At 44.5% G+C, this 22175-nt stretch overlaps 1 protein-coding gene across 1 annotated transcript in view; it reads right to left on the bottom strand.

Annotated features, from left to right (window-relative positions):
- The window catches only part of GPNMB (glycoprotein nmb), a 74246-nt gene that overhangs the window by 37762 nt on the left and 14309 nt on the right, over positions 1–22175 (bottom strand). The window contains 4 exon segments of the mRNA XM_030201818.1: positions 10259–10377; positions 11975–12203; positions 12206–12271; positions 18234–18392. Of these exon segments, the coding sequence (XP_030057678.1) occupies positions 10259–10377; positions 11975–12203; positions 12206–12271; positions 18234–18392 (573 nt within the window).

Here is a 22175-nt window from a genome sequence, read left to right as displayed (position 1 = left end):
AGTGCAACAGGGTATTGGTGTAGGTGCAGAAACAACTGAAGTATGATGTACTCTCACATGCATCTGACAGGGAGGGATGATGGGTCTCTTTACAGTGTAAGATACAGAGTTTACTTTTGCAATGATTTATGTTTATGTTCCAAATGTGGATTCACCTGATTTTTTTTGTAATTTGGCCATGCAGCTAGTGGGGATTGGGGCTGATTATATAATAATGGGAGGGGATTTTAACCAGATACGGGATACTGCTTTGGACAGGCAGTCAGCATGTCATAGGCAGCAGACTAAGGTCCAGCAGAGTCATTGCCTCTATAATGGAGCAGCTGGGGTTATTTTTTGTAGACTCCTGAGGTAGCCACTTCCATGGCGAAACCCAGTGCCGTGTCGAGTATCATGTACTACAGTAACAAACTTGAGTGTTTATCCCATTGTCTGTTCAGCCTGGTTCCTTCTCCCACTTTTTGGTCTGCAGCTGGGGTTGGTCAATTCTTGGCGAGTGCTGCATCCTGCAGAAAGGGGTTTTGCTTTTTACTCCCCTGTCCATCAATCTTACTATTGTATAGATTATTTTTAAGTTTCTAAGACTCTCTTGCCTCTTTTGCAGGATTCTACTATATATGGGATTGTAATCTCAGATCATGCAGCAGTATCTTTGCATGTGCGGGGAGTTTTCTCTCGTGCACAAAGGCCTTTCTGGCGTTTTAATGTTGCATTGTTATAGGTTGTGACTTTTACTGAGTTCATTGTTTCTGCAGCTACTGATTATTTCACTCATAACCTGTTGGCTGATTATGATCCATGCAGTGGTGTAGCTATGTGGGGCCACCGGGGCCTGGGCCCCTGGTTTGGCTGGCGGGTGTCCCCAACCCCCGCCAGCTAAAGTGATTATCCAGTGCTGGCCTCTGTCTCTCCACCGCATTACCTGCCCTGCTTTTCCCCTCATGTTGCGTACATGCTTTCTTTAGTGAAACTGAGCATGCACGACACTTCGCACATGTCCAATTTCATTAAAACGAGTGTGTACACAATGTGAGGGGAAGGGTCGGGCTGGCAATGAGGTGGAGACCAGCGCTAGACAAATGCTTCAGCTGGGGGGGGGGGGGGGGGTTGGGACCCCTGCTAGCCAAGGTTTGTGAGGCGGCAGGGAAGGGGAGAAGCGGGTAGATGGTCCAAAATGTGCCCCCCACTTTGGGCTCTGGACCATCCTCAATGTTGATCTAAAACCCACCGATGCATGAAAAACAACATTGAAGCTGATGTTTGATACCGACGATGTCATTGCATATCGGCACCGATCAGTCAGCACAAAAAAGAAACAAGAAGTCGGCTCCAAGGACCCCAATAGCAACCAAAAGCAAGGGAGGAATGGATACATAAGTACATAAGTACATAAGTAATGCCATACTGGGAAAAGACCAAGGGTCCATCGAGCCCAGCATCCTGTCCACGACAGCGGCCAATCCAGGCCAAGGGCACCTGGCAAGCTTCCCAAACGTACAAACATTCTATACATGTTATTCCTGGAATTTTGGATTTTTCCAAGTCCGTTTAGTAGCGGTTTATGGACTTGTCCTTTAGGAAACCGTCCAACCCCTTTTTAAACTCTGCTAAGCTAACCGCCTTCACCACGTTCTCCGGCAACGAATTCCAGAGTTTAATTACACGTTGGGTGAAGAAAAATTTTCTCCGATTTGTTTTAAATTTACTACACTGTAGTTTCATCGCATGCCCCCTAGTCCTAGTATTTTTGGAAAGCGTGAACAGAAGCTTCACATCCACCTGTTCCACTCCACTCATTATTTTATATACCTCTATCATGTCTCCCCTCAGCCGTCTCTTCTCCAAGCTGTAGAGCCCTAGCCTCCTTAGTCTTTCTTCATAGGGAAGTTGTCCCATCCCCGCTATCATTTTAGTCGCCCTTCGCTGCACCTTTTCCAATTCTACTATATCTTTCTTGAGATGCGGCGACCAGAATTGAACACAATACTCAAGGTGCGGTCGCACCATGGAGCGATACAACGGCATTATAACATCCTCACACCTGTTTTCCATACCTTTCCTAATAATACCCAGCATTCTATTCGCTTTCTTAGCCGCAGCAGCACACTGAGCAGAAGGTTTCAGTGTGTTATCGACGACGACACCCAGATCCCTTTCTTGGTCCGTAACTCCTAACGTGGAACCTTGCATGACGTAGCTATAATTCGGGTTCTTTTTTCCCACATGCATCACCTTGCACTTGCTCACATTAAACATCATCTGCCATTTAGGCCGCCCAGTCTCCCAGTCTCGTAAGGTCCTCTTGTAATTTTTCACAATCCTGTCGTGATTTAACGACTTTGAATAACTTTGTGTCATCAGCAAATTTAATTACCTCGCTAGTTACTCCCATCTCTAAATCATTTATAAATATATTAAAAAGCAGCGGTCCTAGCACGGACCCCTGAGGAACCCCACTAACTACCCTTCTCCATTGTGATACTGCCCATTTAACCCCACTCTCTGTTTCCTATCCTTCAACCAGTTTTTAATCCACATAGGACATTTCCTCCTATCCCATGACCCTCCAATTTCCTCTGTAGCCTTTCATGAGGTACCTTGTCAAACGCCTTTTGAAAATCCAGATACACAATATCAACCGACTCCCCTTTGTCCACATGTTTGTTCACTCCTTCAAAGAATTGAAGTAAATTGGTCAGGCAAGATTTCCCCACACAAAAGCCATGCTGACTTGGTCTCAGTAATCCATGTCCTCGGATGTGCTCTGTAATTTTGTTTTTAATAATAGCCTCTACCATTTTCCCAGGCACCGACGTCAGACTCACCGGTCTATAATTTCCCGGATCTCCCCTGGAGCCTTTTTTAAAAATGGGCGTTACATTGGCCACCCTCCAATCTTCTGGTACCACGCTCGATTTTAAGGATAAGTTGCATATCACTAGCAGTAGCTCCGCAAGCTCGTTTTTCAGTTCTATCAGTACTCTAGGATGAATACCATCCGGTCCAGGAGATTTGCTACTCTTCAGTTTGCCGAACTGCCCCATTACGTCCTCTAGGTTTACCGTGAAGTCAGTAAGTTTCTCCGACTCGTCCGCTTGAAATACCATTTCCGACACCGGTATCCCACCCAAATCTTCCTCGGTGAAGACTGAAGCAAAGAATTCATTCAGTCTCTCCGCTACGTCTTTGTCTTCCTTGATCGCCCCTCTTACCCCTCGGTCATCCAGCGGCCCAACTGATTCTCTTGCCGGCTTCCTGCTTTTAATATACCGAAAAAATTTTTTACTATGTTTTTTTGCCTCTAATGCTATCTTTTTTTCATACTCCCTCTTGGCCTTCTTAATCTGCGCCTTGCATTTGCTTTGACACTCCTTATGCTGTTTCTTGTTATTTTCAGACGGTTCCTTCTTCCATTTTCTGAAGGCGTTTCTTTTAGCCCTAATAGCTTCCTTCACCTCACTTTTCAACCAGGCCGGGTGTCTTTTGGACTTCCGTCTTTCTTTTCTAATTTGCGGAATATGTATGGCCTGGGCCTCCAGGATGGTATTTTTGAACAGCGTCCACGCCTGTTGTACAGTTTTTACTCTCTCAGTTGCTCCCCTAAGTTTTTTTTTTACCGTTCTTCTCATTTTATCATAGTCTCCTTTTTTAAAGTTAAACGCTAACGTATTTGACTTTCTGTGTACAGTTACTTCAAGGTCGATGTCAAAACTGATCATATTATGGTCACTGTTATCAAGCGGCCCCAGTACCATAACGTCCCTCACCAGATTATGCGCTCCACTAAGGACCAAGTCTAGAATTTTTCCTTCTCTCGTCGGCTCCTGCACCAGTTGCTCCATAAAGCTGTCCTTGATTTCATCAAGGAATTGTATCTCTGTAGCGTGTCCCGATGTTACATTTACCCAGTCTATATTTGGATAATTGAAGTCACCCATTATTATCACATTGCCCATTTTGTTCGCGTCTCTGATTTCTTTTATCATTTCTGTGTCTACCTGCTCATCCTGGCGAGGCGGACGGTAGTACACTCCTATCACCATTTTTTTCCCTTTTATACATGGAATTTCAACCCACAGTGATTCAAAGGTGTGATTTGTGTCCTGCTGAATTTGTAATCTATCTGAGTCAAGGCTCTCGTTAATATACAATGCTACCATCAGCAATGTTGATGCTGACATCACAAACACGATGCCGACATCGACGTTGAGGCCTCGGATGGCGCCAAAAAGAGGTCCCCACGAGCCACTTTGACAAACTGGAATCTGGTAAATATCAAAGACTCATAACCCAGTTAGAAGGCACCAAACCCACTGAACGCAACTAGAAGAAAAGGAAAACAGTTTGATGGTGCCCCGTAAAACAACGCATCAGAGAAAAAAATAGAAGGAAAGTGCCACCGCAGTTCAGGTCTAACTGTAGTCCATAGAGCCACGGATATGGCAGAAAAAAAGAAGAAAAGGAGCCAGAAAGCAAAAACGGGATTAAAAAAACCCAAATGAAGAAAAAAATGAAAAAAAAAAAAAGAGACAAAAGAGCTCAGGAGTGAACCAGACCGGAAGCTGTGAGCAGAGTGGAAAAAATGCATCCTCTCCTCACTGCGGAAAAAAGTAACTGATGCTCCCGCACTTGTGCAAGCGCAGTGGAGCGCCAATCATTCTCCAGAAGACTCTGTTTTTAAAAGCTTATTACAAGCTGTGGACTGAGCAATGTGGGACCACATTACCAACGTGTGAGGATATTGGTCTGCTTGTCCTTGGAGAAAAAAGATAGTAGAATTAGAAAAGGTAGAGAGAAGGGTGATGAAAATGATAAAGGGGATGGGACGACTTGCCTATGAGGAAAGGAAAAGCGGATATGGTTCTTCAGCTTGGAGAAAAGACGGCTGAGGGGAGATATGATAGAGGTCTATAAAATAATGAGTGGAGTGGAACAGGTAAATGTGAATCACATGTTTACTCTTTCCAAAAATACTAGGACTAGGGGACATGCAATGAAACTATTTCTTCACTCAACGCGTAATTAAATTCTGGAATTCGTTGCCAGAGAATGTGATAAAAGCAGTTAGCTTAGCGGGGTTTTAAAAAAGGTTTGGATAACTTCCTAAAAGAAACGTCCGTAAGTCATTACTAAGATGGACTTGGGGAAAATTCACTGCTTATTTCTAGGATAAGCAGCATAAAATATAGTGTTCTGTTCTGGCATCTTGCCAGGTACTTGTGACCTGGCTTGGCCACTGTTGGAAACAGGATGCTGGGCTTGATGGACCTTTGGTCTGTCCCAGTATGGCAACATTTATGTTTTTATGTTGGCCTGTTGCGCATATTAGGGAATGAGGTTCTGTTGGGTGCATTCCCTCTTTTCTGGGGCCCAAAGAAGGGGTGCTCGCTATCCCCATTATTATTTAATTTGGCTCTGGAATCTGTGGCCAGTGTGGTTAGGGCAGATAGGGGCATTTTGGCCCGGCTCAGTCTCTCGGTGGCCCTGATCTTGTCTGAATAGAAAGACAGTTCTGCATTATCTTTGACTGCTTGGTGGGCTGGAGTTTGTCTTGTACGAAAGTATGAAGAAGTTGCTGCTGTCAAACGATGCTGTGTTCCCAAATTCCAGGCAATTTGGGATCTGTTAGATATTTTTTATTCACTGGATTCTGTATAATCTTCAATTATGGACTCTCAGTTTGTAGAGTTTTGATCTATGGGTCCTGCATTGTGAGATGGGAAGGGATGACTTGTTAGTCAAAGTTTAATAAATAAATATATATTTTAAAATACCCAGAGAAAACCTATTGCAGTACAAAGAAAAGAAAACCACAGAGAGAATCCCCCTTGTAGTGACATACAACTCAGAGCTGGAAAAATTGAGAAGAATGATAACTCTACAGCCAAGTTTCCAAGTTTATTAAATTTTTGCTACCCTCGCTCTACGGGGATTCCTTCAGAATGGCTTACAGACTAAAACAGGAAGGTTTTGAGACAGAAAGAATTGACATGCCATACACAGTAGGGCAGAGGGGAAAGAACAACATTGTTGGATAGGATAGAGGGTGGGGAGGAATATATGGGATGCTACACATGTTGTTGAAGACTCCTCAATGGCTCGCTGATAGAAATATCATATAGAAATGAGATAAAGTGTTGGTAAATAAATGAGTATTACGATGTGTCTTGAATTTGGACAGGGAGGGCTGTAACTGAAGTGAAACTGGAAAGAGTTCCAAAGTTTAGGACCTTGAACAGAAAAGATGGTATGACACATTTGTTCGGGAATAATTTTGGAGTAACTGGGGATAACTAACTAACTGAGCTGTGCTGACTGGAAGACCTGGCTGGGAAGTAAGGGGTAAGAAGACGTGAAATGTAAAGGGACTCACCAGAAGTCAAGGCTTTAAATACTAAGAGTAAGATCTTGTTGAAAATTTGGTATGTGATTGGGAGCCAGCGTGTGCCCTTAAGATTAGGGGTAATGTGATCATACTTCCGCTAATTACAGATTAAACTGAGGTATACAGTATGTCACGATGGTGACTATTTTCCTTGGCTGTGCTCACCTCGCCCTCTGGTGGCCAGAACCGGTGGCTGCCATAGACTGTCTTGCTGTCTCCCTACACATTCCAGACTTTCATTCCAGTCCGGTCCAGATATTCTAGCCCTGGTTGGAAGTTTGGCAGTTAGCCTCACCCTTAGCTGCCTTGAGATTCCTGAAGCTGAGCCTCAGCTGCTGATTGCCTTTATTAGGCACCTGGCCCTTTTAGCAGGGCCTTTGCATCGCCTAAGGTCTCTAGGTCAGTTGGTGTGCTGCTGTACTTTGGCTTGTTTCTGTCTGTGGTATTTTTCGCTCTGCTACAGTGTGTCTGTTTGTGGGCTTTGGCCTTCTGCTTCAGTGTTTCTGTCTGTGGGCTTTTGCCTTCTGTTTCAGTGTATCTATTTGTAGGCTTTTGCCTTCTGCTTCAGTGTGTCTGTTTGTGGGCTGTTGCCTTCTGCTTCAGTGTGTCTCCCTGTGGGCATGTCTGCCTTCTGCAGTGGCGTTCCTAGGGGGGGGGCGGTGGGTGCGGTCTGCCCTGGGTGCACACCGCTGGGGGGGGTGCCATGCGCCTGTTGGCGCCACTCTTTCCGTGCTTCCTCTGCCCCGGAACAGGTTACTTCCTGTTCCGAGGCAGAGGGAGCATGGAAAGAGCGAAGCCGACAGGTGCGCGGCAACCCCCCCCAGCAGATAAAAATGCACCCGGGGGTGTCGTTTCGCTGGGGGGAGGTGTCATTTCGCCGGGGGGGGGGGGGGGGGCGCATCAGCGATCCGCCCTGGGTGTCAGCTGCCCTAGGAACGCCACTGGCCTTCTGCTTCTGTGGGTCTGTTTTGTTTCTCTGTGTGTTTGTGGCCTAGCTTTGTGTTTTGCCTTGTTTGTCTATTTTGTGTTTCTTATTCCCTCCTGCCTTTTTCCTCTGGTCCTTGTTTGTACAAGCTTGTTGCTGAACCCTATTTTGGCCAAGCTTGTTTAAGAATCTTTTCTAGTGTGAGTTTCTTGGTGTTTCAGCCTGCTTGCTCCGGTACCAGCTTTCCTCTAAGTCCTGCCGGCTGCCTGCACCCAGGGGCTCAACCCCTGGGGAACAGCAGTCAAGTGTAGGTGAAGCCTAGTTCCAATCCAGTGTGTTCCAGTCCGTGTGTTCTGACTTGCTTATCTGCGTCTGCAGTCCCTGCCTTGCTGGTGTGCTTGCCCAGTGCTGGTTGGGGGTTTTGCCTGCCGCTGCCGCTCCTCGGCAGTGGTCCAAGGGCTCACAAACCCAGTGTTTCCGTGAGAAGCCTAACAGTATAGAAGTATTGGAAAGAAATAACAGTGAAGGTAGAGGTCTCAGTAGTTGAAAATAGTATAAATTTAGATTTATTTGAATTCAGCACTAACTTTTGATCATTTAACCAGCCTGTTATTTGTGATAATTTGTGATTTATGGTAGAAATCATGGAGGAAGTAAAATTATCCAAAGGGCAAAGCAGTTTACATTTTTTATATTACATTATACTAGACTTATATCCCGCTAATACCATGAATAGTTCATAGTGGGTTACATGTTAAACAAGAATGAACCACATGTTCAGATGTTACATATCACTCATTTAATAAGTACACTAAAGATGAGAAAACGTCAACTAAAGGCCAGTTTCTATACATTGAAATACTTCTGAAATAAAAAAATCTTGTGACTTCCCAAAATGTAGATATTTCCTATCACACTAAGTTCTAATGGTGGGGAGTTCCAAAATGATACTGCCTTATAAGAAATAGTAGACAATAATCCCTTAAATCTAACATTATGTACATACAGGAAATATAACAAACATTGTCCTCTTAAACGATCAGACTTAAAACCAGTTGAAATATGAACTATTTTTCAAGATAGTAAGGGGCCTCACCATGCAATATCCTAAAAACAAGCTCACAGCGTTTCTCATACAAAGCTGTGAGTTTGAGGTACAGTGTTACATAAGTAGTGCCATACTGGGACAGACCGAAGGTCCATCAAGCCCAGCATCCTGTTTCCAACAGTGGCCAATCCAGGTCACAAGTACCTAGCAAGATCCCAAAACAGTACAACATTTTATGCTGATTATTCTAGAAATAAGCAGTGGATTTTCCCCAAGTCCATTTTAATAATGGTCTTTGGACTTTTCCTTTAGGAAGCCATGCAAACCTTTTTTAAACCCTGCTAAGTTAACTGCTTTTACTACATTCTCTGGCAACGAATTCCAGTGTTGCTGTTCGGCTTGCTTTAGTTTTATGAGTATTTTACTGTACCAGTCTCCATTGTTATACAGTTGTTTGTGTGGTTGCTAAGATAAGGCTCCTGACGAAGGCATGTCAGCTGAAACATGGCTATGTTGAACCTTTTGATACTTGGTTTACTATTTCTTAGAAGCAATACCTATTCATTTTGGACCTGCTTTGGTTTCTACTTTTTTGGTTTCCTCACTCTGGTTGTTGACTTTTCACGAGAATACTAAAAGAAAAGTTTAAGACAATCCAGGAACGTAAGACCTTTGAAGTCAAAATGATGAAATATTTTGACACCACCAGACAGAACTTAACAAAGATTTGGGTTTTGTATCCCATTATAAACCATAAAATTATATTGTCTTGTCACCCTCTTATTAGCCATCCAGCTCTCCCTGTTTCTCACCTAACCCACCCCACCCTCTTCCTATGAGACTGCCATTGGAATGCTTTTGTGTTTCATTTATACATTCTGATATTTGTTAACATTTGCTTGTTTCTGATCTGAAGAAGAAGGATTACCTTCGAAAACTAATCAAAAAATGTATTGTTAGTTCAATTTAAAAAAGGTATCATCTTATTTTCTTTTTTTATGTTTTGATTTTATTTCTGTTTATTACCATACACAAGTGGTAATCAAAACCTGCAACTAAATGCATCAGTTTATAGGATGCTGTTTGTATAAAACATGTGAGCTAGTATAATGTCGATATTAAATCTCCCAAACAAAAAATCCCTTCCTCACTACACCCAAACATAACCAGGAAAATGTACCTAGTCTAACCATAACAGAGGAGGGCCCTCAGAGATTTAAAACACCCATGTGGTAGTCATTAGAGACCACTAACGGGTTAAACATTGCACTTCATTCATTGGGGTCGCTCACTCATTATAATGGTTCTTTTGAGCAATAATGTGCTTCCCTGTGCTTAGTGTAATTGTGTGCCCCATAAATGCTAACAAATGCACTGCCATAAACCAAATCAGCCAGCATAAATGACTATCACCATCAAATCGAATACGAATGATAAGTGAAATTATTTATGATTATTTATGCTTATCTGTTGAGCCCTGCGCCGGTAAAACCAGACGCTAAGGGCTTCCGATGTTATAATTCCTTTCATGTCGTGATGAGAAGACTGTTCTCCCATGAAGTATAACGGTGTGCCCAACACCATGGGTTTCAGATCAGCTTTTCCTCAGGGATGTCTCTCCCTTGGATTTACCACCAGCCTCAATGCATGAAGTGTAATGTTTCACCCGTTAGTGAACTCTAATGATTACTATGTGGGTGTTTTAAATCTCTGAGGGCTCTCCTCTGGTTATGGTTAGACTAGGTACATTTTCCTAGTTATGTTTGGGGACATTAAATCTCAGCATTCTAATGTAACCATGTCATGTTATATTAACTGTAGATGTTATAGTTAGATAATTTCACTGCTTCCCATAGCTTTGTGCATCATGCTTGTATTACTGTATCACATGAACACTTACCGACGATGGCGATTATGGTATTGTAATGTCCATATCGATAGATCATGGCAGTTCTCTCAGGATCCCTGGGTGCAGGAGTTGTAGGTACAGTGGTTCTGTTGGCTGGAAGACACACTCTGCTGATTAGTGAACACTGACCTATTCATGGCACCTATTATGAAACATCTTAAAGATACTGGGCACTGCAAGATTTGGATATTATCATCTTGGGTGTTTTTTTTCTGGATCTTTATGTTTATTTCAAACTTACTGTAACACCCTTCACCACGCATCAAAGCAGCTTACAATCAATGTTAAATTTGAAAAGAAGAAAGGAAATGATGATCTTCAGATAACAAATAGCAGACAGGAAGGAAGAAATAGAAAAGAGAGAAGATGGAACTTTGGAGCATCGACTCCCTACTGCTCCTTCTGCCATTCTCCCAGAATGTCCCATTCCACGTCTGAGAAATAAGGCAGTGACCAATGTCCTGACCAGAGATGCAGGTTAATTTAGACAGCCAAGTTGAAGTATGTGAGTCAGGAAAGTGAAAACATAAGATAGCAGTCTGTGCTAGTGCTGAGTTAGTAAAGTGACGGTGCACAGCAAAGAATTCAAGCGTGAAAGTGAGATGCCAGGAACTCCTTACGTGTCCTTGCTCTGTATCCTGCAGGCCACGTGGACAGGGCGTTCTAGCTGCTGATCTGTGGCAGTGTCCAGTTTCAGGCTGTCCCCTCACCTGTCCATGCTAGCAATATCATGAGCAAAAAGAATGCAGCCTGCACGGCATAATGCATTTAACTAAATGCTAACAGAGGATAAAGAAATAGAAATTGGGGAGGCAAGGACTGGCAAGCCTTGGAACAGGGACACTCCCTAGTATACAAGTGCCACATATTCATAAAAGTGACTTGTAGAAATATAGGGGTATGTTAGATGCCAAAGGTGGACTGGCTTACCAAACCACACAGGAAGAAACTGCTGTAGGAAGAGGAAGGATTCAGCTGTAGCAGAAGCACAGATGCTCAGACAGGAACCTACTGAGTCAAAGTAAATGGTGAAGAGGGAATGATAAAATGACAAACAAAAGCTTTCGTAAGGGGAAAATGAGACCAAAATCTCACTCGATACACCTTAATTCATGGGGGGCAACCTTTACACATAGCGCGATGAATGTCAATCCTAGTTGTAGCAGGCCGCAACATTATGTAGTGTGGTACTGGCAAATGCACAGAGCTCCACAGACCTTCTGTGATACATAAATAAGTAAAATCTAAATAAAAACGATGGAAACAAACTGCTGGAGTGGCTATTCTGAAAACATTTGTGAAATCACAGTATTTAAAATAGCCAAAACTCTGATTGATGATGTTTTCTGTGTATCGTTCCATGTTTTGTGGGCCACATTTGACTTAGGGGGCCACAGGTTGCTCACCCCTGCCCTAAGCCCTGTTCTTAGGTGTGTATTGTCAATCAGGGCTGGCTGCCAGATGAATTCTGCTGTATTAGGATGAAAAAGAATAGTGGAAAGCTTTCACAGCGCAGGTTTAACCCATTTCTCCACTCCCCCCCCAAAAAAAAAAAAGTAAGACTTGTGATTCCTAAGCTTTAAGGAGCTAAAACATTTGATCATTCTAGAGTTTAGGGAATGATCTATCTCTTCCCTTCCTCTTCAAAGCTCATTGGAAACAGGTTGAACTCACCTGCTGTAGTGTTTTCGGTGTAGAGGTGGTCACTGGAGTGGAGGTGTAGGTGTAAGTGGAGTGCAAGGTCCAGGCACAGCCGCCTTCACTGTCAAATTAAGGCTGAAGTTTCCCAGCAACGTGTAGGTATGAGACGTCAAGGGATTGTTTGATACAAACGAACCACTGCCATCCCCAAAGTTCCATTTATAGGAGATAGCAGAAGCATTCAGGTACTTGCTCGGATCATGGATCCTGACATCAAATGTAATAGGAGAGTCTTGATGAAGATTCCATCGGAGGTGTTGCGGTCGTTCTTCTGAGATATGCTCACCATAGAAGGAATTTCGTCTGCAACCAAAGATAAAATGGGCAACTCAATATGGCTTTCAAAAGTAACATGTATAACTAGAATATAGCTAAGCCTTCTAGTATATGTGTTTGTGTATTGTGAATTTAGCTGTTAATTTTCCAGCTAAATAAAAGTTCTCCAAGAGTATGAAAAGTTTATGTTTTCAGTATTTTTGTGGGATACCCTTCTGGCTGAATCAATAGATAACATGTACAGCTGTGGAGTGTCACCATGGAAAGGGCTGACAAGGAGAGAGCGGGTGAGAATGTATTAGGGGAAAGTGGTATTTCTGGTATTTATCCATTAAACATCTATTTAAATTTTTGCACTGGGGGTGTTTATCCAGCTTGTCAGTTACAAATTGAAATCAGAAGCTCTATGTAATAGTATTATTATTATTATTTATTGCATTTGTATCCCACATTATCCCACCTCTTTGCAGGCTCATTGTGGCTTACAATATATCATGGGTAGTGTGGAAATGATAGGAGAATTGACATTTAGTATTACAGAAGTGTTTTGAGTTGCATGGTAGTGGAAACATGATAGTAATATGATATAGAAGTGTATAAATAATGAGTGGAATGGATCGGGTGGATGTGAAGCGACTGTTCACGCTATCCAAAAATACTAGGACTAGAGGGCATGAGTTGAAGCTACAGTGTGGTAAATTTAAAACGAATCGGAGAAAATTTTTCTTCACCCAACGTGTAATTAGACTCTGGAATTCATTGCCGGAGAACGTGGTACGGGCGGTTAGCTTGACTGAGTTTAAAAAGGGGTTAGATAGATTCCTAAAGGACAAGTCCATAGACCGCTATTAAATGGACTGGAAAAATTCCTCATTTTTAGGTATAACTTGTCTGGAATGTTTTTACGTTTGGGGAGCGTGCCAGGTGCCCTTGACCTGGATTGGCCACTGTCGGTGACAGGATGCTGGGCTAGATGGACCTTTGGTCTTTCCCAGTATGGCACTACTTATGTACTTATGTACTTATGTACTTATTCTTAACGTAGCTTGATATGTGTGGGGGTTTCACATGTATTGGTCTTTGTGGTATATTTTGTCGAAGAGATGGGTCTTCAGCAGTATGTAATAGTGATTGGGAAGAAGTATTCAGTCCCATTTTTCATTTTCTTTGCTTTGTAGGGTTGTGTGTGTGTGTGTGTGGGGGGGGGGGGGGTCAGTTTCAGGAATAGTTTATTGTATTTTGTAAAGAGTGTGCATTATTTCTTTTTCATGTGCTTTTTTCCAAAAAAATAAAAAAAGAAAGTTGTTTCAAGTTAATTTTGGGCCATTTGCTTTGAAATAAAATGAAACTGGACTATATTTTCATTTTTAATTTAGTTTAAAAAATGAATGTATATCCCTAGTGACTCTGAGAAGGTGCAGAAACAGGTTAGATCACCGTGTGCTACTTATTCCCATAGTCGTGTATATAGACAGTTCTCTTCTGAAAATAATCTCATTCACATTTTCATAATGTGCCAGTTTGGCTTATGGTTTCTCTGACAGGCAAACTGCTACCAATACAATAAAATGAAGAACACAAATATATTTTAACAAGTCCCTTGGGCAAGTGAGGCATAGATGTATGGTGGAAAACAGTCATTAGCAAAAATAATGTTTAGCATGGGAATGGTCCAAAGAGAATCCACATGGGTGGAGAACTCAAGAGGTCCCACGGAGAAGCTCAAAATGAGAGGAAAGTGGGAATGAGAACCAGGATATCCAAAGACAGGGCCACAGTAGTAATTCAGTAAATGAAGGTATATTGGAACACAAAATGACTCGACACACTGTTGTGTTTCGGCCGAAAGGCCTACATCAGGAGTCTATGGATTAAAACCAATATATAAAAATGAAATACAAACAGAAAAATTAAATAAAAATAAACAAATTATAAACACATCAGATTCAACAGTGATGTGCAGTATGAGTGTATGTATTATATTTTTAACACTTATAATGTAGATGCAACACACAAATATAAGTATTTTATGAATAATACAGGAACAAAAATATGATAAAAGTGCAATATAAAAGAATAGTAATATTCCATACATAAAACACAACACATTTTGATCCAGCATATAACAAAATGTATAGAATGGGAATGTTACCACAAATAGAAATTAAAGACCGAGCATAAATATCATTAAATAACTAGCCTTTTACATTCAGAACAAGTGATCTGCCAACCCTATGATATCTGTAATTTAGAAGATGAAGGTATATGTAAAAAAAAAAAAATGCAACCTGCGACCCCTGAATGTTCAAGGGCCTAGGAACTGCAGGAGCTGGGGTTGCTGTTACTCTGGGTAGTGGATGGGCTCTGTGGATCTTAGGCCTGTCTCTTACTGTATGGAGCTGGCAAAGGTCTCCAACCCCCCTTCATCCTTGTTACAGAACAAGCTAAAAGCTGTCTGCAGAACTTGGCTTAGCCTTGGATGTTGGAAGTAGAGCCAGAAAAGAATGAGAATGAGCCTACCAGTGTGGATAAGGACACCTGTGCATGGGAACAAAGGGGTTACACACTGATCTGCAAAAAGTAGCTGTAGCAATCAGGGGCGTAGCCAGACAACAGATTTTGGGTGGGCCTAGGCAAGAATTGGGTGGGCACCAAGTGTTCTCCCCCCCTCCAAAAAAAACCTCTCAGCTGGTGGGAAAATGCTTCATTCCACCTTGGCAGCAGTATTGCACTGAAAACTGAGCATGCGCAGGTGCCAGTGTCGTGGAGAGTAGCATTTTTGTTACCAACAGGGGGAAATCTTCAGCTGGCGGAACTTGGGATTCCCACCAGTTACCACTAAACATGTGCTACTGTTGGGTGGGCCTGAGCCATAAATGGGTGGGCCCTGGCCCACCCAGGCCCACCTGTGGCTACGCCACTGGTAGCAATGTTCTGAAATGATTTGCCTTCACAAGGTCATGAATGTTACAGAAAGTTAGATTTGTGCAAGCTGGCATCTCACCTTTTTTGAGGCTGCTCTTCACTCCTAACTCCTGTTCACTTGTTCACTACCCAAGTCTGTTTTAATCATTCCCATCATAAATAATTCCCTAATCCCTAATTTGTCCTGTTTGTCTGCCTTCATTAGATTGTAAGTTCTGTCAAGCAGGAACTGTCTCATATTTGTTTAGTGTGCAACATTGCATATGTCTAATAGTGCTATAGAAATGATAAGTAGTAGCAGTAAATAATTTGGGGTCAATAGTAACACAGTAACATAGTAGATGACGGCAGAAAAAGACCTGCACAGTCCATCCAGTCTGCCCAACAAGATAAACTCATATGTGCTACTTTTTGTGTATACCCTACTTTGATTTGTACCTGTCCTTTTCAGGGCACAGACCGTATAAGTCTGCCCAGCACTATCCCCGCCTCCCAACTACCAGTCCCGCCTCCCACCACCAGCTCTGGCACAGACCGTATAAGTCTGCCCAGCACTATCCCCGCCTCCCAACCACTAGCCCCGCCTCCCACATTTAAATGGCCAGAAATGGCTCCTGGCTGTTTAGCTTGTCTGCAGCTCATCGGGCACATTCAGCAGCACTTAATAGTACCAATTTATTGGCATTCCAGTTGTGGAGGCAACACTTAGGGCCCATTTTACCAAGCTGTGGCAAAAAGGGGCCTGTGCTGGTGTCGGTGCATGTTTTTCACGCATGCTGAGGCCCCCTTTTACTGCAGCGGGTAAAAGGGAAGTCTCTCTTTCCTGCAGGAAATGGTCCGTGCAGCAAGTAAAGCACTTGCCAAGAGGCCATTTCAGGGGGGGGGGAGCCCTTACCACTACCCATTGAGGTGGCAGTAAGGGCTCCCACGTTAACCCGGCAGTAACCTGGCAGCGCATGACACTTCCCGATTACCGCTGGGTACACTCCACTGCTACAAAAATAAATATATTTTTGTTGCTCTGGAAATGACAGTGCGTTAGGAGTGGGAAGTACCGCCGGGCTTCTGTGGTAACCTGGCAGTACTTCCTGATTAGCGAGCGGTAAGCCCACATTGGGCTTACCACCACTTAGTAAAAAGGGGCCCTCAGTCGGTTAAGTGCCGATATAAAGCCCTTAACTGGCTAAGATAACCGCACAAATAGGACCGCATAAACCACAGTCCTATTTTTATGCAGTTCTTTGTAGCCGGTTAAAAGCTGAATATTTCATTTAACCAGCTAACTATTCAGTGCCAGCACCCAGACGTGGCCTGGCATTGAATATCCGGGTGTAAAGCTGTTGGTGGTTAGCAAAACCCTGACCTCTGCCAGTTGAATATCTACCCCTTTGGAGATAATTCAGAGAGAATTATACTGATTTCCAGACAATATCAGAACACTGTAGTGATGTCACTGGACATGGGAGTAGGTAATCTACTGGCTTGTTGCCATGTACATGTAGCAGGACTCCAAAATATGCCTTTTTTGTAGTAACAGGAGAAACATTCTAGGTAACGAGGGGAGGACTAATCTCGTAGACCCCAGTAGAAGGTGTTCTTCAAAACTGAATGGAAGTATAAAGGTGAGGGTAGGGAGGTGCCCAGTGCTTTCCGTCCCTAAAGGAAGTCTAGAGAAGTAGATGGAAAGGGAGCAGGCTTCTCGCCTAGAGGCCCATGAAGTATATTGATTCTCTACCTCAGAGGCCAAGGAAGTGGAAGAGGAGAAGAGAAATACCAGGAAAGGGGCTTATTTCCCTGTGATGAGTCAAGGAGTTTAGCCAAAACCTCAGCCTAATCCAAGAGGCACAAAGTAGAGGGAGCATAAGAGAGGATCCCTCAGCTGAGAAGGAGAGTGAGACTGCTAAAGTTCAGGAGAGGGGTGCAGCCAGGAGTGAGTGAGAGTTCATGAGGATGTCCTTATGCATCTTGCTTGACTTAATCCATAGGGGTCGTGAGCATTGTGGACCGAGAGGAGAAAAGCCCCTAACAAGGAGGAGGGACTTGCCTGTTGAGTGGAGAGGGAGCAGGAGCAGTGGCCTGGGTCTACCTCAGGGACTATGAGAAGGAGTGAGGACTGGGGCTGCTGGAAGTCCCAATCAACGTGAAGACATCAGAGGAGCAGAGAGTTCAAGGAAGATGCAGTCTACCCTGTTGTTTTCATATTTTAATCAGGTTTTATGTAGATCAGTGTAATGCCTGCATGGGAAAGGATCTGCTCACCAACACCCAGATTTTCTTCACTTCATACTAATAGGAGTGGCTACATAGGAGTTCATAAACATTCTATAGACCAATATCTCCTTCATGATTAAATATAATTCAGAAAAAAAACAGCGGGAGTCTCCACGATTTCATTTGCTGGTACAGTGAATTGCACCTGTATGTTTTCTGTCTTAGTTTTCTAAGGTACTATAATTATTACCTCTCGGATTAGTTATGTGTACCTCTGGGGTTATTATATGTATTTCTGAAGTTTTACTGAGAATTGTACATTGACTATATTCTGATGATGTTCTGTTGGTTATGTTTATTATTTTAATCCTTGAATTTTATATTGATTATTAGATATTGTTTTAGGGGCCCTTTTACTAAGTAGCGGTAAGGCAATCCGAAACTTGGGCTACCAGAACTTAACCGGCGGTAATCAGTGTTGCTTGGTTACCACCAGGTTGGTGTGGGAGCCCTTACTGTCATCTCAATGGGTGGCGGTAAGGGCCCCCCACCAAAATGGCTGTGTGGTAAGTGGTTCACTTACCGCATGGCCATTTCTTTTTCCAAAAAATGGACAGCCTTTTACCTGTTGTGGTAAAAAGGTGCCTCAGCGCGCATCAAAAACACTCACTGACGCTAGCGCAGGCCCCCTTTTACTGCAGCTTAGTAAAGGGACCCCTTAGTTACTACATTTTATCATTTCACATGTTCTTCAGTGCTTTGCTGGCTTTCGAAAAGCAGTTTAGAATTCGTATAAAGAAACTTCTCAAAATCACAGTTATTAGACACACAATGTTCTGTTCTATACCCTCACCTGTTACAATATAGATGCCACTAGATTTTGCAACTGGAGTGTGCTGCTTCCTTCCTCTTCGGTATACAGACACGTCCATGAGTTGGGTACCAAGGGTAGTATTTGTAGTGTTGAGTGACAGGATTGCTGAAGAGCCCCCAGTTTGTTGGTAGTACTGGCCTGTATTGTAAAACAAACTCAGTAGTTAATGGATACAGGACATCTTCTCTGAAACATTAACTGCTGAGTTATCGAAAGGAGGAACATCATCATAAAATCAAGCTGCCATATTCAGCCCACAGTGGTAAGCGGCATCTGAGCTGCTCACAGCCACCCAGAAGTTAATCAGGTACCGGCCAATATTCAGACTGGTGCCCAGGGCCGCTGAGAGCCGGAGCCGGGCCTGGGACAAGGCCGCCCCCCGGCCCCCCCAACCCGAAGTCGCCCGCCCACCCGAGATCGCTGGACCCCCCACCCCTACCCACCCGAGGTCGCCGGGCCCCCCTCCACCCGCTATCGGCCGAGCCCTTGGAACTAACCTTAAGCCTCCTTTCACTTTGCAGCAAGCAGCGGCAGGGCAGACCTCTCCTCCTTCCTTCCGTGCCACGTCGTCGCGGACGTTACATCAGGCAAGGGCGAGACATGGAAGGAAGGAGTGGCCTGACCTGCTGCTGCTTGCTGCGAAGTGAAAGGAGGCTTAAGGTTAGTTCTGGGAGTGACAGAGGGCGGGCCAGGTGGCGACAGAGGGCGGGCCAGGCGGTGGCGGTGCCGGGCCCCCCCTGGAGGCCCGGGCCCCGGGACTTTTGTCCCCCCTGTCCCCCCCTCTCGGCGGCCCTGCTGGTGCCTGGTTAACTTTAGCGCATAAAGTTAGGACAGCCTTTTTGCTGTCCTAAATTTATGCAGTTACTTAGGGGTTTTTACTAAAGATTAGCTTGAGTTATCTGCAGCAGGACCCATAGGAATCAAATGGACCCTGCTGCAGATAACTCCAGCTAAACTTTAGTAAAAGACCCATTTAGTCGGTTAGCGGACTGAAAATCACCGCTAACTGGCTAAGTAGGTGTTCTACCCATGCTCCACCCGCGGCCTGCCCCTAACCTAACTGGTTAAGAAATGGACAGTTAGCAGTGATATTCAATGGTACTAACCAATTAATGCCCCCCTCCCCTTTTACAAAACTGTACTAGCGGGTGCGGTAAGTCCTACACAGCCCATTTAAAGTGAATGGGCTGTCAGCATTGCCGTGCGGTAGCTTCTAGCGTGGCTTTGAAAAAGGGAGTTTAAGTCCATTGAATATTGTGTGCAGGGTCATTCAGCAGGGCTTAACCAGGAAGGAGCCTCTCCTGCCCAGTTTAACTCCTTTGAATATCAGGCGGAAGATTTTTTTTTTTAGTTAAGCAAAAGTGATAATATTGAGGTGGGGGAGGATGATAGAATTGAAAGACTGAGAGCCCTACTTACTAAAGTGCCATAAAGTTTTGCAGTTATCTAGTGTTTCTTTTCTAGCAAAAAAGGTGCCAGTACTCACATGCAGGGCTGTCATTAAAGGACTGGGTGGCCACTGAAGGACCAACCCCATAATTGCCACATACTCTGCAGTTGGCCACACGGTCTAAGAAAATGCAGCATTGCAAATATTACCCTAGTCCTTGGAGCACATTGCTTATTGGAAAATGAAACAAGCCAGTCTTATACGCAAAATATAGATTAAGCATCATCAAACACAGAACAAATGACCAGACACATGTTTCCTCCTGTCCTCTGCAAAATACAAAGGTATCAGAGACACTGCACATTCCCATTCCCCAAAGCAAGTATGTTAAAAATCACTAGAACATAATGAACAATTTTTTTCTAGTTTTACCTTCTGGAGAGCTTTGTAGGCCCATGTCTTCCACATTTTTCAGGAGCCGGGCTATTACATACTGGCTACAGTAGGTGCATTCATATTCTTCTGTGGGCTGAAGGCACTGGAGCCGATATTCTGACCTCAGGAGGTAGCCGGGCTACCTCCCACAATCATTGCTGAGCCTGGATATTCGATGCTGGGCCATTTCCGGTGACTGGCACTGAATATCTGGCTTATTTTTGGACTGTTTCAATTTAACCAGCCAAGTCAATATTCAGCTCTGGCTGGTTAAGTTTAAACCAGGGGCGTATCTGCGTGGGGCCTCAGGGGCCTGGGCCCCCGCAGATTTCGCCCTGGACCCCCCTACCGCTGCCAACCCTCCCCCTCCGTTGCTCGCCTACCTTCGCTGACGGGGGACCCCAACCCCCGCCAGCCGAGGTCCGCGTCCTCCTGCCCCTGCCGGCTGCCTTTAAAGAATTCCGTCAGCTGGCGGGGGACCCCCAACCCCCGCCAGCCAAGCCGAGGTCCTTTCATTTTTCCACCGAAGCTGGCGCCGACGAAAGTTTCTTTTGAGTCTGACGTCGCTGCACGTTGTACGTGCAGGACGTCAGACTCAGAAACAGCTTCATTCTGTTTCTGAGTCTGACGTCCTGCACGTACAACGTGCAGCGACGTCAGACTCAAAAGAAACTTTCGTCGGCGCCAGCTTCGGTGGAAAAATGAAAGGACCTCGGCTTGGCTGGCGGGGGTTGGGGGTCCCCCGCCAGCTGACGGAATTCTTTAAAGGCAGCCAGCCGGCAGGGGCAGGAGGACGCGGACCTCGGCTGGCGGGGGTTGGGGTCCCCCGCCAGCGAAGGTAGGCGAGCAACGGAGGGGGAGGGTTGGCAATGGCAGCGGCTGGGGGGAGGGGGATCGGCAATGGCGGCGGGGGGGGGCTATAATGTGCCCCCTCACTCTGGCCCTGGCCCCCCCTACCGCCGCAGTTCAGATACGCCCCTGGTTTAAACTGGCCAAAGATAGGCCTGCTATTTCGGCAGCCTAATTTGGCCACCAAACTTAGCCGGCAATGCACTGAATATTAGCAGAGAACAAGTTATATTGCATGATATAAGCAGTTATCCGCTAGCAGTATTCAGTGAGAGACAGGCGGCTATATCCCGCTGAATATGATGGATAACTGGTTAAGTGCCATTTAACAGGCCAGGAGCCATTCCTGGCCCGTTAAATGGTTTTAAGTATCAGGCAGACTGTTTCTTCAACGTGTGTGCACATAGAGCCTTGGCTTTTTCATTAATACAAGAGGATTGTGGGTCAATTTTGCAGACAATGGAAAAGCTGCTGGTACTGTATTTGTTATCAACCGACATGGCGAACGCCATTACGGTACTATGTAAGCCACATTGAGCCTGCAAATAGGTGGGAAAATGTGGGGTACAAATGTAACAAATAAATAAATAAACCTCTGCATTAACTGCTGGGGGTGTTCTCGTAGTTTCCCATTCAGATAGCATTGAGACAATTTGCTTACTGTACGTTAATTGCACAGTATTCAATACAGTTAGGTGCATCTATTTATGTGACATTAACTCTGCCACGTTATCTGCCATGGTAACAGCGAGCGCAGACAATGGGGCAGATGCAGAAAGCTACCAGAGGCTGCAGCGCACAGTTAACTGTTGGTTTACTGGGTCATTATTGGCCACTGTATGTAAAAAGGGTTTCTGTGCTGGTTTACTCCAGTGGTAGACATCAGTGTACAGCATAATAAAATGTATGATAAAGGGCCTATTAGTTACCCCCACAGCAATTTGGGCTATGCACTGATATCTACTGTGGGGGTTCAATGTCAGAAACCTACCTCCAGGTCTAAAGCAGCGTAGAGAGCCTCTGTGGTGTGCATCAGCCCCATTTCCCCCCCCCCCCCCCCCCCCGATCTGACTCCTTGTCCCACCAAAAATTAAAATAAACTCCCTGGTGTCTAGCGGCATCATTCTACCCCAACATGACCCCCCCCCCCTTTTCCACTACTTAAAGAAACACTTCCATGATGTCTAGGGTCATCCTCAGTCCCCCTGACAACCAACTCCTCCTCCCTCCCCCTTGACTTAAAAAAA

This window comes from Microcaecilia unicolor, chromosome 1 (genome assembly GCF_901765095.1).
Source record: "Microcaecilia unicolor chromosome 1, aMicUni1.1, whole genome shotgun sequence".
Classification (NCBI taxonomy): Eukaryota; Metazoa; Chordata; class Amphibia; order Gymnophiona; family Siphonopidae; genus Microcaecilia; species Microcaecilia unicolor.
Note: the sequence above shows the minus strand (reverse complement) of the source record. Positions and strands in the feature narration are given on the sequence as shown.